The following is a 12,087-nucleotide window of genomic DNA, read 5'->3' as shown; positions in this document are numbered from 1 at the left end:
TTCAATGTTAAATATTCACAGGTGGCCGTATTGGATTTTCCAAAATGGTGATGGCAGTCAATTACCGTCAAATAGACATCATAATTACAATCTCTGAGGTACAGAACCTTAGAAATGTGTTTTTAATTTCAACTATGTGACTTTTGGTTGGCTAGTAAGAGAAAAACCTGCTTTTGGGTGGTCACCATTTTGAATTGTCCAATATGGCAACCCCATTGAGAATTGGGCCCGGCTCCCGTCAGATTTGAATTCAGCAGGTCAAAACTGCAAGTATGCCAAATGTCATGCTTGTAAACAATTTTGCACAAATCTTTCCCTAACAGACCACACTACAATAAGAGACAGCACGTATGAGTGAGGGGAAGATCTTGGTTAGGACGCACTCAGAAATCCATCTAATGGTGCACTGTCCATGCTGGCTGCTGATCTAAAAAGTTCATTTAAAGCCCTGGATGCAGCATAGGCCAGGGGTGGCCAATCCTGGTCCTCAAGAGCCACTATCAAGCATGTTTTAGATGTTTCCTTCTTCCAACACACCTGATTGAAATGACCAGGATCATTATCAGGCTTCTGCAGAGCTTGATGATGAGTTCATCATTTGAATCAGGTGTGTTGGAAGAGTCAAACATCTAAAAAAAAAAAACATGCTGGATAGTGGCTCTTGAGGACCAGGATTGGCCACCCCTGGTATAGGCGTTATTGTAATTTTCAATGCCAAAATAGTAAACTCGATATACCTTGAATCACGATATATCGCCTAACTCTATTCTAGCTATACCCTTTCTCATTACTTTCTGTCTTTTGTTTTTTTTTTACTTCCTTTTATTCCTGGATGCCTAAGCTTCCTATCCTCTATTGCTGTCCTCTTTCAGTGTTGGTGGTGAATTTCTTCAGGCAGGCAACCTAATCAGTAAACCTTCTAATGGATTCTCATCCCAAAGGCCAAATAAGTTGTGCCGCATCAGATTACTTTTATGAAGGAGGAAAGGAAGTTAAATTGTTAGCCTCGGGTTAAAGTAAGATCCTTGGACCTTTAAATTGTCCACCTTATGCCTTCTCCATTCGTCACAGTGAGGTGAAGAGTGATTTCACAGCGACTGCTTGATCAGCAGTCAGCAGGCACTTCTGGATAATACACAATACGGTTTTGGGAGGGGCATTATTTCCCTACACACTCAGTTATTGCTTCACACCGACATGTTAAATACAAATCAACACGATATACACAGCGCTCACACATGAGTAATGACAGTGACAGCAGGTGAATGAGCACGTTTACACTTACACCTGACGTCGCTAATATTTTGTGTAGAAACGCATTTTAATGAATGACAGTAAACACGGCTCGGCAAAAGAATTCAATTACCCTGGATGGATATTCAGAGTGCTATTTGACTAATTACAATAAAAACAATGTTATGTCAACCATTTCCTAGATATCCAACAGAATTTTAAAATAATTGCATGAATGATGAGATTAGTTGACCGCCTGTTTTAGCAGTTTGAGACAGGTCAGGCTTCTTCATCATTTAGACGATTTACAAAGTGTCTAATTAACTTTGAATCAGGGGCCATTTACAGCCCAGTTTAATCTTTAGTGGGCCAAACTAGGAAAATACAGATTTCTTTGAGAAAAAAAGCGCAATCAGATCCTTATTGTGCCCCAAGTTGCTCTTCACTTTGAACAATGTATGTGATTCTTCTTAGAACATCCTTAAAGGGCCCATGTTACGCTAAATAAACGTTTCTGTGCTTTAAACATGATAAAAGTGCTATATGGGCTTCATACACATTTTTTTCATTGATTCCCTCAATCGTTAGTTAGAGGGTGATTTGCTCCTTTCTTACTACAGGGTGAGCCCAAACACCTCACTACAATTTGATGACGCGTTCCCACTTTGATGACGAATTTGACGCGGCACTGAGCTGGAGAAGCCTCGCCTCCAGGAAGCTCTCTGCCGTGATTGACATGTAAACAGACACGCCCACAAAGGTGAGCGTGTCAGCGTCCTTCACGCAGTGCTATGTATGTATTTTCTACAGTCTATGTATGTACCAGTGAACGCCCCGCCCCCACGCTCTGTCTCGTGTTTATAAAGCAGCATGAGCTCGGTTACAGAGTGGGTGGGAGGAGGGGGCGTCCTCTGGTCCTACGTCACCGTGCGGGGGGGAGGAAGTCAGTTCCCCGTCTATAGACACGCCCACTCATGAATCTTCATAACTGAGCTGTTCAGAAAGTGACTTTTCAGAGGCTAAAACTCTGGAAAACAGTTGAGTTTGGGAAATTAAACCTCAAATACTATGTTTTTAGGGTTCTTAGAGCAAATGGAGTTGGGTGAAAAATAGCATGATATGGGCCCTTTAAGCGTAACGATATTCATGTCTAGTATTTGAATTTGCATAATTTAAAATTTTAAATAATGGGATTTATTTTCTCCATGAATATTTGTGAGAAATAGTAAGTTTTGAGGCAAAATGTAGTTATACCAAACAATTTGTGATGAAATCCTTAAATAATGAGCATAGAAATATTGCAGGCTTCCATATATGTCAGATAAAATCATTTAATTTGTACATTTATAAGAACATAAATAATTTGCAAATGAACCATCTAGTGATAATGATATGTCGTCTTAAGTAAGCAAATAGGCCGCAGATTATAGGATGGAAAACAAGTTATTTCAATATTTTAATCCTCTAATTTGCACTTCTACATATAAATGATGTAAAGCACCAACAATATCCAAACATTAATTATTGCTTCCAAGATCTGTACTAAAATTTCATTGATTTTGTGACCAATTTTTATTTAATTTGGGGAAATATTGTCAGAAAATTGAACTTTTCAGAAAGAAAAATGCAGGATTGCAGGAAAATTTGAGTTATTTCAACAATTTGAGATTAAAGATGCCATCATGTGGTATAAGTGCGAAAAAACTGTGAGTCCTGTAAATTTTGTGGAGTTTCATTGAATTTGTGTTTTTGGAGAATCTGAAATATCTACATATTAATTAGTTGGTAATTTACACATGACTCATTATTTCTCTGTGATTTTTACTTTTTCCTGCAGGTTAAAATGGAGGCTTTAAAGGACCTTGAGTGTACTAAAGTATAACCACTATCTATGGCTTTTTTTTAAATTTCCTTTATTAAAAAGAATACAAAAATATATAATATTTTTACATTTAACTGTGATTTCATGATTATTTCTACACAGCAAAATGAGAACCCACTATTTATTTACTCTTCTCAAGAGACCATTGGGCAGCAGGGGGCGTGGCCAGCCAGCCAGAACTGTCAAGGTGTCCATGCCCAGAAATAACGGCACATTAAAGCGATCTGAGGAAGACTGGCAGTTGACAGTCAAAACATGTCAGGAGATCAAAGTAAAAAAAAGTTGTCTGAATAAAAGAAAACTTGGGATGCACCGAATATTCAGTAACCAAATATATTCGGCTGAATATTGCAAAAAAAGCCACATTCGGCCTTCGGTGTAGTGAGTTAAAGGCAAGGCCGAATAGTAGCGTGTGACTCAATCAAACAACGTACAGTGATTTTGAGTCAGGAAAGTGTGTGCGCGTTGCTGCAGAACCAGAGCAGCAGCAGCAGCAGCTCCTCCTTTCCGCACACAAACACAGCCAGACTCTCTCCTTTCCGCTTACCGTTCTTCGTCTTCCGTCACCGCGTAAAAGTTGGAAACCGTCCAATTCCACAACTGAGTCCGTTGTAAGCGCTGTCAGCCACGAATCCGTAAACATCCCCATCGTTTCCTGTTCAGTTCACAAGCAATGTCGGGTCTCACTGCATAGGCTGGTGTAGCATTAGCACGGAGTGCTAACAGCTGATGTGTGTAAACAATGGCCGTGGCTCCAAGCAGTGACTCACAACACGATCGGCAGCAGAAAAAGTAGTGCAGTTTGTGCCTCCAGTAGTGCAGTTTGCATTTACATAACTTTTTCAACTTTGGCCTGCTGAATGAGGCTAAAGGGATGTATAACACTGTAGCAAAACCATTATAAAGTGATTTTTTTTTCATCAGACCTCCCCTTTAATGCACTTTAGTTTTTTTGTGGAATGCATGTTTTGTTTTATTTGAAGGGTTAATATAAATGAAAAACTTTGTTGTGCTATTTTTGAAAAGCAAAGGCTACTGAAATATTTAAAAAATGTCAGAATATTCAATAAACATTTACTTTCTTTAAAAAACATGTCTAAAAATGTATTCTAGGCTATTTATGCACTATTTTAAAAAAAATAGTGAAAAATTTAACAAATTCATTCGTTATTCGGCCAAGCGTTTATATTTTATTCGGCTTCGGGCACACATTTTTATTTTGGTGCATCCCTAAAGAAAACTTAAACATATTATTCAAAAAGAATACAAAATTAACTTGCAGTAATTCTGGGAAATCCCTAAACTGTCCCTGACCAGCTGGGGGATATAATCTCTCCATCGTGTCCTGGGTCATGGACATACCCAAAATACCTTTCTATAGAGAGGCGTCAGATGCCTGAGCCACTTGAACTGGATCCGCTCCACACAGAGGAGCACCAGCTCTTCCCTGAGAGCCTCCTAAATGTCCGAGCACCTCATTCTGCTTCCTAAGGCTAAGTTCTCCCCACTAGTGGAGATAAACTAATTTTCCATCCATGACACCATTGTTTTGCCCATTCTTCATGCGTATAGGTGAGAGTTAGAGCACAGATTGATCAATAAATCACTTTATCACAACAGATCGAATGCTTGAACCATCTGTCAGAACAAAAAAGTTGAAAACGATATAAGGGAGGGATCAAGAAGAAATGTATAAAAGCTCCAGCAGTGACAAATGCTTTTACCGAGAGAGGAAATCAATGGTAGGGAAAGGTGGAGCATGCAGGAGCTGTGGGAGAGCATTCAAGCTAATGTTTACCTCAGAGAATCTCACATGCAGAGCGAGCTACTAAGGGTGTAAGAAAAAATCAATTTGGTGATATATTGCAATATTTCACAGCACGATTAGCGTATCAATCCAAAAACTGTCCTAATTGTTTTTTTTAAAATCATGTTTTTGAACAATAAAACCATTTAATTGCGCTAACATATGCATAGCACGTAAACGCTCGGTCACTAGGTGTCAGTGAACCACATCAGACCTTGTTAAACTACCTCACTCCTCAATGCATTTTAGTTTGGAAGCTGATTGCATCTTATTTTCATAAAACATACTGGACACTTTTATAGACGTATGTGGTTGCTTTTTTTTTCTTCAAGAATTTAGGAACTTAGAATTATAATCTGTTGTAGGAGCAATAGTTAAACTTTTAGAAAAATTTAATTTGACAGTTTAATAAATATACCACTTGTTTTTTTTTATATTGGTACTTGAATTACAGTTAGTTACCATTTACTTCTACTCGCAAGTTTAAAGAAAACAAAATTGTATATCATACCATTTTGTACTTGTAAAGATGAAATCTGTAATTATTGATATCACAATATATGGTGGTGTAACGATTCACTCAACTCCCGATACGATTCGATTCACGATACTGGGTTCACGATACGATTCTCTCACGATTTATTTTACAAAATGGGGCCGTAAACAAATGATGACTGAAAAATATTCCTTTATTTTTTTTGGGAAAAACATGAGAAAATACTGTACTATTTTCCTTTTACTTTTCATTGTCAAAATAATAATTTGATAAACTATTCAAAACAATGATATTTAACTAAAAATAAATCTTGAATAAAATAAATAATATACAAATGAAGAAGAAGCCTATTATTTAAATTCTGGTTCTATAGTAAACAATGCAAAACTTCATAATAGTTCTTTTTCTTTTTAAAAGTGCAACTAAAAATGTCATTGCATTGCATTTACGTCAGCTATTTGTTTGGAACAGCAGAGGGCGCTGGTAACCCAGTGGTCAGTTGGCATGCAGTTATTCGAGCAGTGAAAAAGAGATGCTATGCTAGCAGACAGAGCTAATAGAAAAACGTGACTTTTACAGATATTCACATAATATTACAGATATTCTTTCGGTGCTAAAGGGGTAAGGAATCATTTATGAACATGTTTATAAGTAGAAGGCGGCCAGAAAGAAAGTAGTAGGAGATTCCGCCCGCCGCCAACACTTTTAAACAAGAGAAGGATAAATAGATATAGCGCCCTCTGCTGTTTAAAGAAAAGTACTGTGTTTCAATTTTCAGAATATCGATGTGAACTGTGATACCTATGAATCGATGTTTAACTGCCTTACGATTAATCATTACATCCCTAGTGGTGTATATCGTATTGTTTAGTATAGGGATATATTGGAATATATCGTATCGGGACATGCAAATTGTGTGTCGTATCGTCAGATTCATGGCAATGCACATTCCTACTAGCTACATGATAAGAGCTACTATTTCCTCTTTGGCCTGCAGAATAACGTAACAAAAACAAACACTAAAAACGAGAAAGCATCAGATCCTTTAGTATGTCTACTTGTGCTGCTGCCACTTTCTTTATAAAGCTGAGAGGTTTAGTCACACCACAAATAAGATCAAGCACAGTGCGGCACTGATACGATACGGTCTGTATGTTAACATGTATAATCCAAAGCAGAAAAAAGGCAGTATTTAGTCAAGCCAAAGCTAAGTCAGATACACCACAGTCAAATCACATGTAACTTAGAAGGAATCCAAGTCAAAATGGAGCAGAAAAAATCTGGCTCACAGGTTAGATAACTTGAATCGGGGACAAAACTGTTCTGGTCCAAACAATTAACAAGTTTATCTAACTGTGGATAGTTACGTTGAGAATATCTCCATTCACTTATCACTCATCAAATGAAAACTAATATAGACTTCTCCTTTCACTGCGTCACATGCTTCATATGAGCAACTGTTTTTCTACTTGAACTCTACTTCGACTTCACATCAAATCTCTTTTCAAAGCTACTCTTTTCTCACTTTACTTCACTAAAAAATATTTAACCAACAATAAAAGTGTCGGTAATTCAATAAGTTCATAGTTCCAGAGAGATTAATTTTGTTTTCTTGTTTAACAGTGTGTTAAGTTGAGGTTTTGTTTATTCAGACAAGGTTTTTCAGGAAAAAAAACCTCAACTTAACACACTGTTAAAAAAAGAAGACAAAATTCATCTTGCTGGAACTATTACATTGAAGTCAAGGGAAACTTTAAAGGAACCATCAAAGGAATTGCCTCGCAGAACTCCTCTGACGAAGACTGGCAGTTGACAGTCGAAACATGTCAGGAGATTAAAAAAAAAAAAAAAAAAAATATGTTAAAGTTTAAATTATTCAGACAAGCTTGTTCAGGAAATTGACTCCTGACATGTTTTGACTGCCAACTGTCAGTCTTCCTCAGATGCGTCTACTGATCACTTTGATATGTCCTTATAAGTTCCCTCATCCCTGTTGTCAACAGGGTGATAAGGGGCATGGCCAGCCTGAAAAACTGTCAAGTAGGCCACATGCAGAAATAACTCAGGACACATTAAAGCAATCAGCTGATGCCTCTGAGGAAGACTGACAGTTGGATAAAGATCAAAGTAAATTTCCTGAACAAATGGATCTGAATAGATGACAATAAAATATGATAAAAGTGTTTGAATTCATCTGGTGACCATTATAGCTGGTGATCAACTTCTGACGACAATGTCTATAAGTTGTGATTTGTAGTTTGTCTGATAAACAAACCTAAATGTGCAGTTTTTAAACACCTGAAATATCTATGGGCAACTCCTGACTGAGTCAAACGTCACTCAACATAAACAAAACGGTCAACAGTTGAACTGTAACACCCAAGCTTTCTTGACAAGTTTTGATGAACTATGGCCGGGCCCGCAGAATGTCAAATGAAATTGCGCGACATAAACTCGTAATCTACGTTGAATTGCCTTTGAAACGATGAATCACACAACTATGTTCCGATAAATTTAGAAATTACCGGAAAAGAAAAAGGGTTTGACATACGCTCAAAGAATATCCATGTCAAATTACAGCCCGATTCAACAAGCATTAACGGAGGAGTAGTAATTTGAAAAATAGCGCCCCCATGACACGTACGGGGAAATGGGCCCCATTTATATATTGGTATGTGCCAATGATTCGGTACCACCAACCGTCGTACAATTTGACTCTCGAAATCAAATTTCTATTGGTTTTTATTTTGGGGCCCCCCTCGGTGTACACATCAATAGATTATACCAACCAAATTTCAGCCCGATCCTTTCACAAATAACAGAGAAGTAGCGATTTTAACTAGTGTACACAACAACAACAACAACAACAACAACAACAACAACACCAACAAGAAAAAGAAGAAGAACAAAGTGAATAGCATTTTGAGTCTAGTAGCCTGGACAAAAAAGGCTTCTTCATAGTGACTGTCTATGGCCACAGTTACATGATGTTTTTTTAATTTGGAATTAGCTATTCCGAATGAAATCATTAGAAATTAAAGTGTTCTGCTACGTGTTTACATGGTAAAAGTAATTACAAATTGAGGTTTACATGGAAAACAGGTTTATTCGGCTTTATTCAAATCCGCTTTAGGTCTGGGGGTTGGGCAGGGGATTGGGCAGGGGGCGAACGTGACGTATCACGTCTATCGGGAAAAACGCACAACAAACCTTTTATTGTAGGCTATAACACAGAAGACCACACATGATAACTGTTTTTACCTTTATTCTGATTGTAGTTTTGAAGCAACAGCTCGAGAATAAAACACTTTGGTCCACGGAGCGGAAGAGAGATAGGAGCTAATCACCGGTAAATAAAGCCCAGTAAACCTCCAGAAAACAATAACCAGGAATAAATAGTTGCTCCCTGGTAAAGATAGTAGCTCAAACAACTGGTACAATGATAAACTTGTTGATATTACAGCCTGTGCATTCAGTACGGGGACGTATTTACTTCGTCTCTGGGTCTTAGTATCACCCGTCCAATGAAGCCTGTTCCAATTACAGAGGTTCGTGTATGTAATAATTCCATGTGTCCGTGTGAATGTCCGCATGTTTATGCCTCCGTCCATCTACTTTTTTTCATTATATTCATATCTTTTAAGGCTCTTATTAAATGAAAAAAGTGTTTATTTGTACGGTTGCAGTACGGACAACCCCCGGTGCTATTGGGACGGTTACCGAAGTATGTAGTGTCTTAGGGTTAAGATTAGGTTTAGGGTTAGGTTATAACCCAATATCGCCACAATTTTTAGGGTTAGGTTTAGGGAAAGGTTTAGTCTTAGTCACGCGACCTAAACTGGCCAATGACTGACCTATCACGTGACCTAAACTGGCTAAATAGGGGCACTGTGTACGGATAGAATATCGGTATATTGATACGGCAACCGTAAGGATAGCCGCTGCCTTAAATAAATAGTCTCTGCTCTAGTCCGGGCCACCAACTTGGAATATGTCGTCAACCGGCACATCATTGCGCATGCGCAGAATGGAATTAACTTTAATTAACTTAAAGAGGAATTATTTAATTCGGACTTAAAATCAGAATAAACCAATAAAGCCACATAACATTAGGAATTAAGTGTTGACAAGGTCCGTTTAAAGAGCAATTACCTTTTATTCTGCTTTAAAGAAGAATTGACGCTCCAATGTTACATGGGAGTTGTAATGTGTCTATTCAGGCAATAGGAATGATAGGAAAGATCTTTGTAACAAACTCAAACTGAAAAGTGAACTACTACCTTTTCCCATCATTTAAACACTCTTTTGCAATATTTGTCAGTTCTGAATCAGTCATTTGGACTGTCTGAGTCACGAGAGGGATGGCACTAATCTGATTATCTGACAACACATGACAAGCACAGCAAAGCCCCAGCCCCTCCCCCACAGGTGTGCTACCTTAGCCAGGCTCAGTGCATCGTGCCGGGTTTTCTGTTTGCTCTTCTGCAGCTTTCCAGGCATCATCTTCCCTGTGCGGAAGTCGAAACATGCCAGATCCACTTTGTTTCCAAGGTAACGGGACAACTGAGGTTTACTCCTGAACTTCTTCCCTGTTGGACTGCAGGAAATAAAAAAAAATATATGAACACACACAACCAGCATAGGGGGCAATTCAATTTTTCAGTTACAATTACAACTAGACCGCATTCCCTGAAGAGAATGCAAGTAAGGATGCAGGTGCTGGCCCCTGCATTAGGTTAGCAGTAGCATTAGCTTAGCATTAGCAATAGTATTAGCATTAGCCTAATGTTAGTATTAGCCTAACATTAGCATTAGCCTAGCGTTAGCATTAACCTAGCATTAGCATCATCAGTTTGAACATAATTGGAATTCTGTCACTATCGTAATCGCTGTACTTTATTATCTTCTGTCCTACTCACTTTTCAACTTTTTGAACTATTTCACTTTTTTGGAACATTGGTGATGGCGAGCTGCCCCACTATTGTTATCGCTGTACTTTATTATAATAGTTATTCTTCGTCTTCTTCGCAGTACTTAAATATTATAGTTCTTCTTCTTCTTCGTCTATTTCTTTTTACGCCCTACTACTCACTTTTCAACTTTTTAAACTATTTGACTTTTAACTATTAATTTTTCCATTCCATATTGTGGAAATCAGCTGTAAAATACACTAAAAACAATTATCTATCATCTAATTTCTTTCCAATCTCTTGTTTACCTTGTTAGGCTTCCTAATCAATGAAAATATAGGTTTTAATATTTTGGAGTGGGCATCTGAGCCTTTTTTGTCAGTATACTCCTTAATTTCAATTTATTTTAAATGGTAAAATGTGGGAAAACTTGATATTAAACATGTTTCAATAATTGTTAACTACATATGTGTAGAACGGTGCATAGAACTGTAACATGGTTCCCCAGTTTTGCGTGAAATTATAATTTAAAATTACAAAGTCAATTATCTAAACTCAATTACACAACCGTATTACGATTATGACAGCAACTGATTTTTAAATTTACAATTACATCACAATTGTAATTATCAAATATGGAATTACAATTATAATTGACCCCAACCATGCACACAATGCATAAATATTATGGCAGTGAATATATATCAGCCTTTAAATACTCAGCGTAATGCTGCTGTTTAAAGTTAGTGCTTGTTTTGGGGGGATTTTTGACCTTTAATGGTTGCAATGAATGCTTAATAAGACTGATGTCCAATGCGCAACATGAACTTTGCAGAAGATTTTTGCTGATTCGTTGGGTTTATCACCATTGTTCATTTACATCATTTTGGTTAATGATAATTTGTCATTACAAATAACAAGTCAGCATCGCACTTGGCCACCATCCCCAAATATCAATTGTCTATCATTTTCTGGCTCACTGAAAGTTATCTACTCCAACTCTCAACTCCATCCATCTCCATCTCTTCATTCACTACATCCAAAAAACATTTAGTATGTATATAAAAAAAAAAGAAAGCAGCTCCATCTTTAATATTTCAATCTGGCCTCTCAGACCTTCTCTCCAACTCTTCTACTCCAGCTGTTCCTCTGCTGTTCATTCTGGTAACGCCCAGTTAGGATATGCTGATTGCTACTTCCTTTGGTCTTGATGAAGGCAATAACTCCCTGGGAAACATGTTTTGCTGCTACTCTATTATTGTTATCAATTACATCAGTTATCATAGATCACCCAATTAGGATTTGTTTTTTCATAGAGCAAATGTACTTCTGGAATTTGGCAGCACTTTTTGCACACTGAGCAAAGATTATAAAAATAAAAACTGTCTATTGGTAGACTTGGAGTAATTTGTTGCATCAGTTTGATTATCCGTTGTCTAATTATCCTTTTCAGGAGGTGGTTTTAAACTTCTGAATTTTTTTCTAAATCTCTTATATCAAAAAATGAAACTATTGTTTAGAAATATAAAGAGTCTCCGATTTTCAATTTAGAAATTTTCCATTTCAGTGTTCAGCTATTTCCGTGTTTTCTCTCTGTGTTTCTGTTTTGTTTCTGTTTCATCAGTATTCCATAATCAGATGTCATTACAGGCTATTTAACACCCCAAAATTGTGCCAAACATGCTAAATACAGGTAATCCAGTTAGCATTCATTAAGCACGTTTAAACACAAGGTTTGACCAAAATGCTGTACGATATA

The 12,087-nt window shown here is 37.3% G+C and overlaps 1 protein-coding gene across 1 annotated transcript in view; it reads right to left on the bottom strand.

The window, feature by feature from the left end:
- Positions 1 to 12,087, bottom strand: part of mbd2 (methyl-CpG binding domain protein 2) — a 56,155-nt gene that overhangs the window by 28,984 nt on the left and 15,084 nt on the right. The window contains exon 2 of the mRNA XM_028463640.1: positions 9,856 to 10,015. Within this exon, the coding sequence (XP_028319441.1) occupies positions 9,856 to 10,015 (160 nt within the window). The remainder of the gene's footprint in view (positions 1 to 9,855; positions 10,016 to 12,087) is intronic.

This window comes from Gouania willdenowi, chromosome 12 (assembly GCF_900634775.1).
Source record: "Gouania willdenowi chromosome 12, fGouWil2.1, whole genome shotgun sequence".
NCBI lineage: Eukaryota > Metazoa > Chordata > Actinopteri > Blenniiformes > Gobiesocidae > Gouania > Gouania willdenowi.
This window is presented reverse-complemented; position numbering and strand designations above follow the sequence as displayed.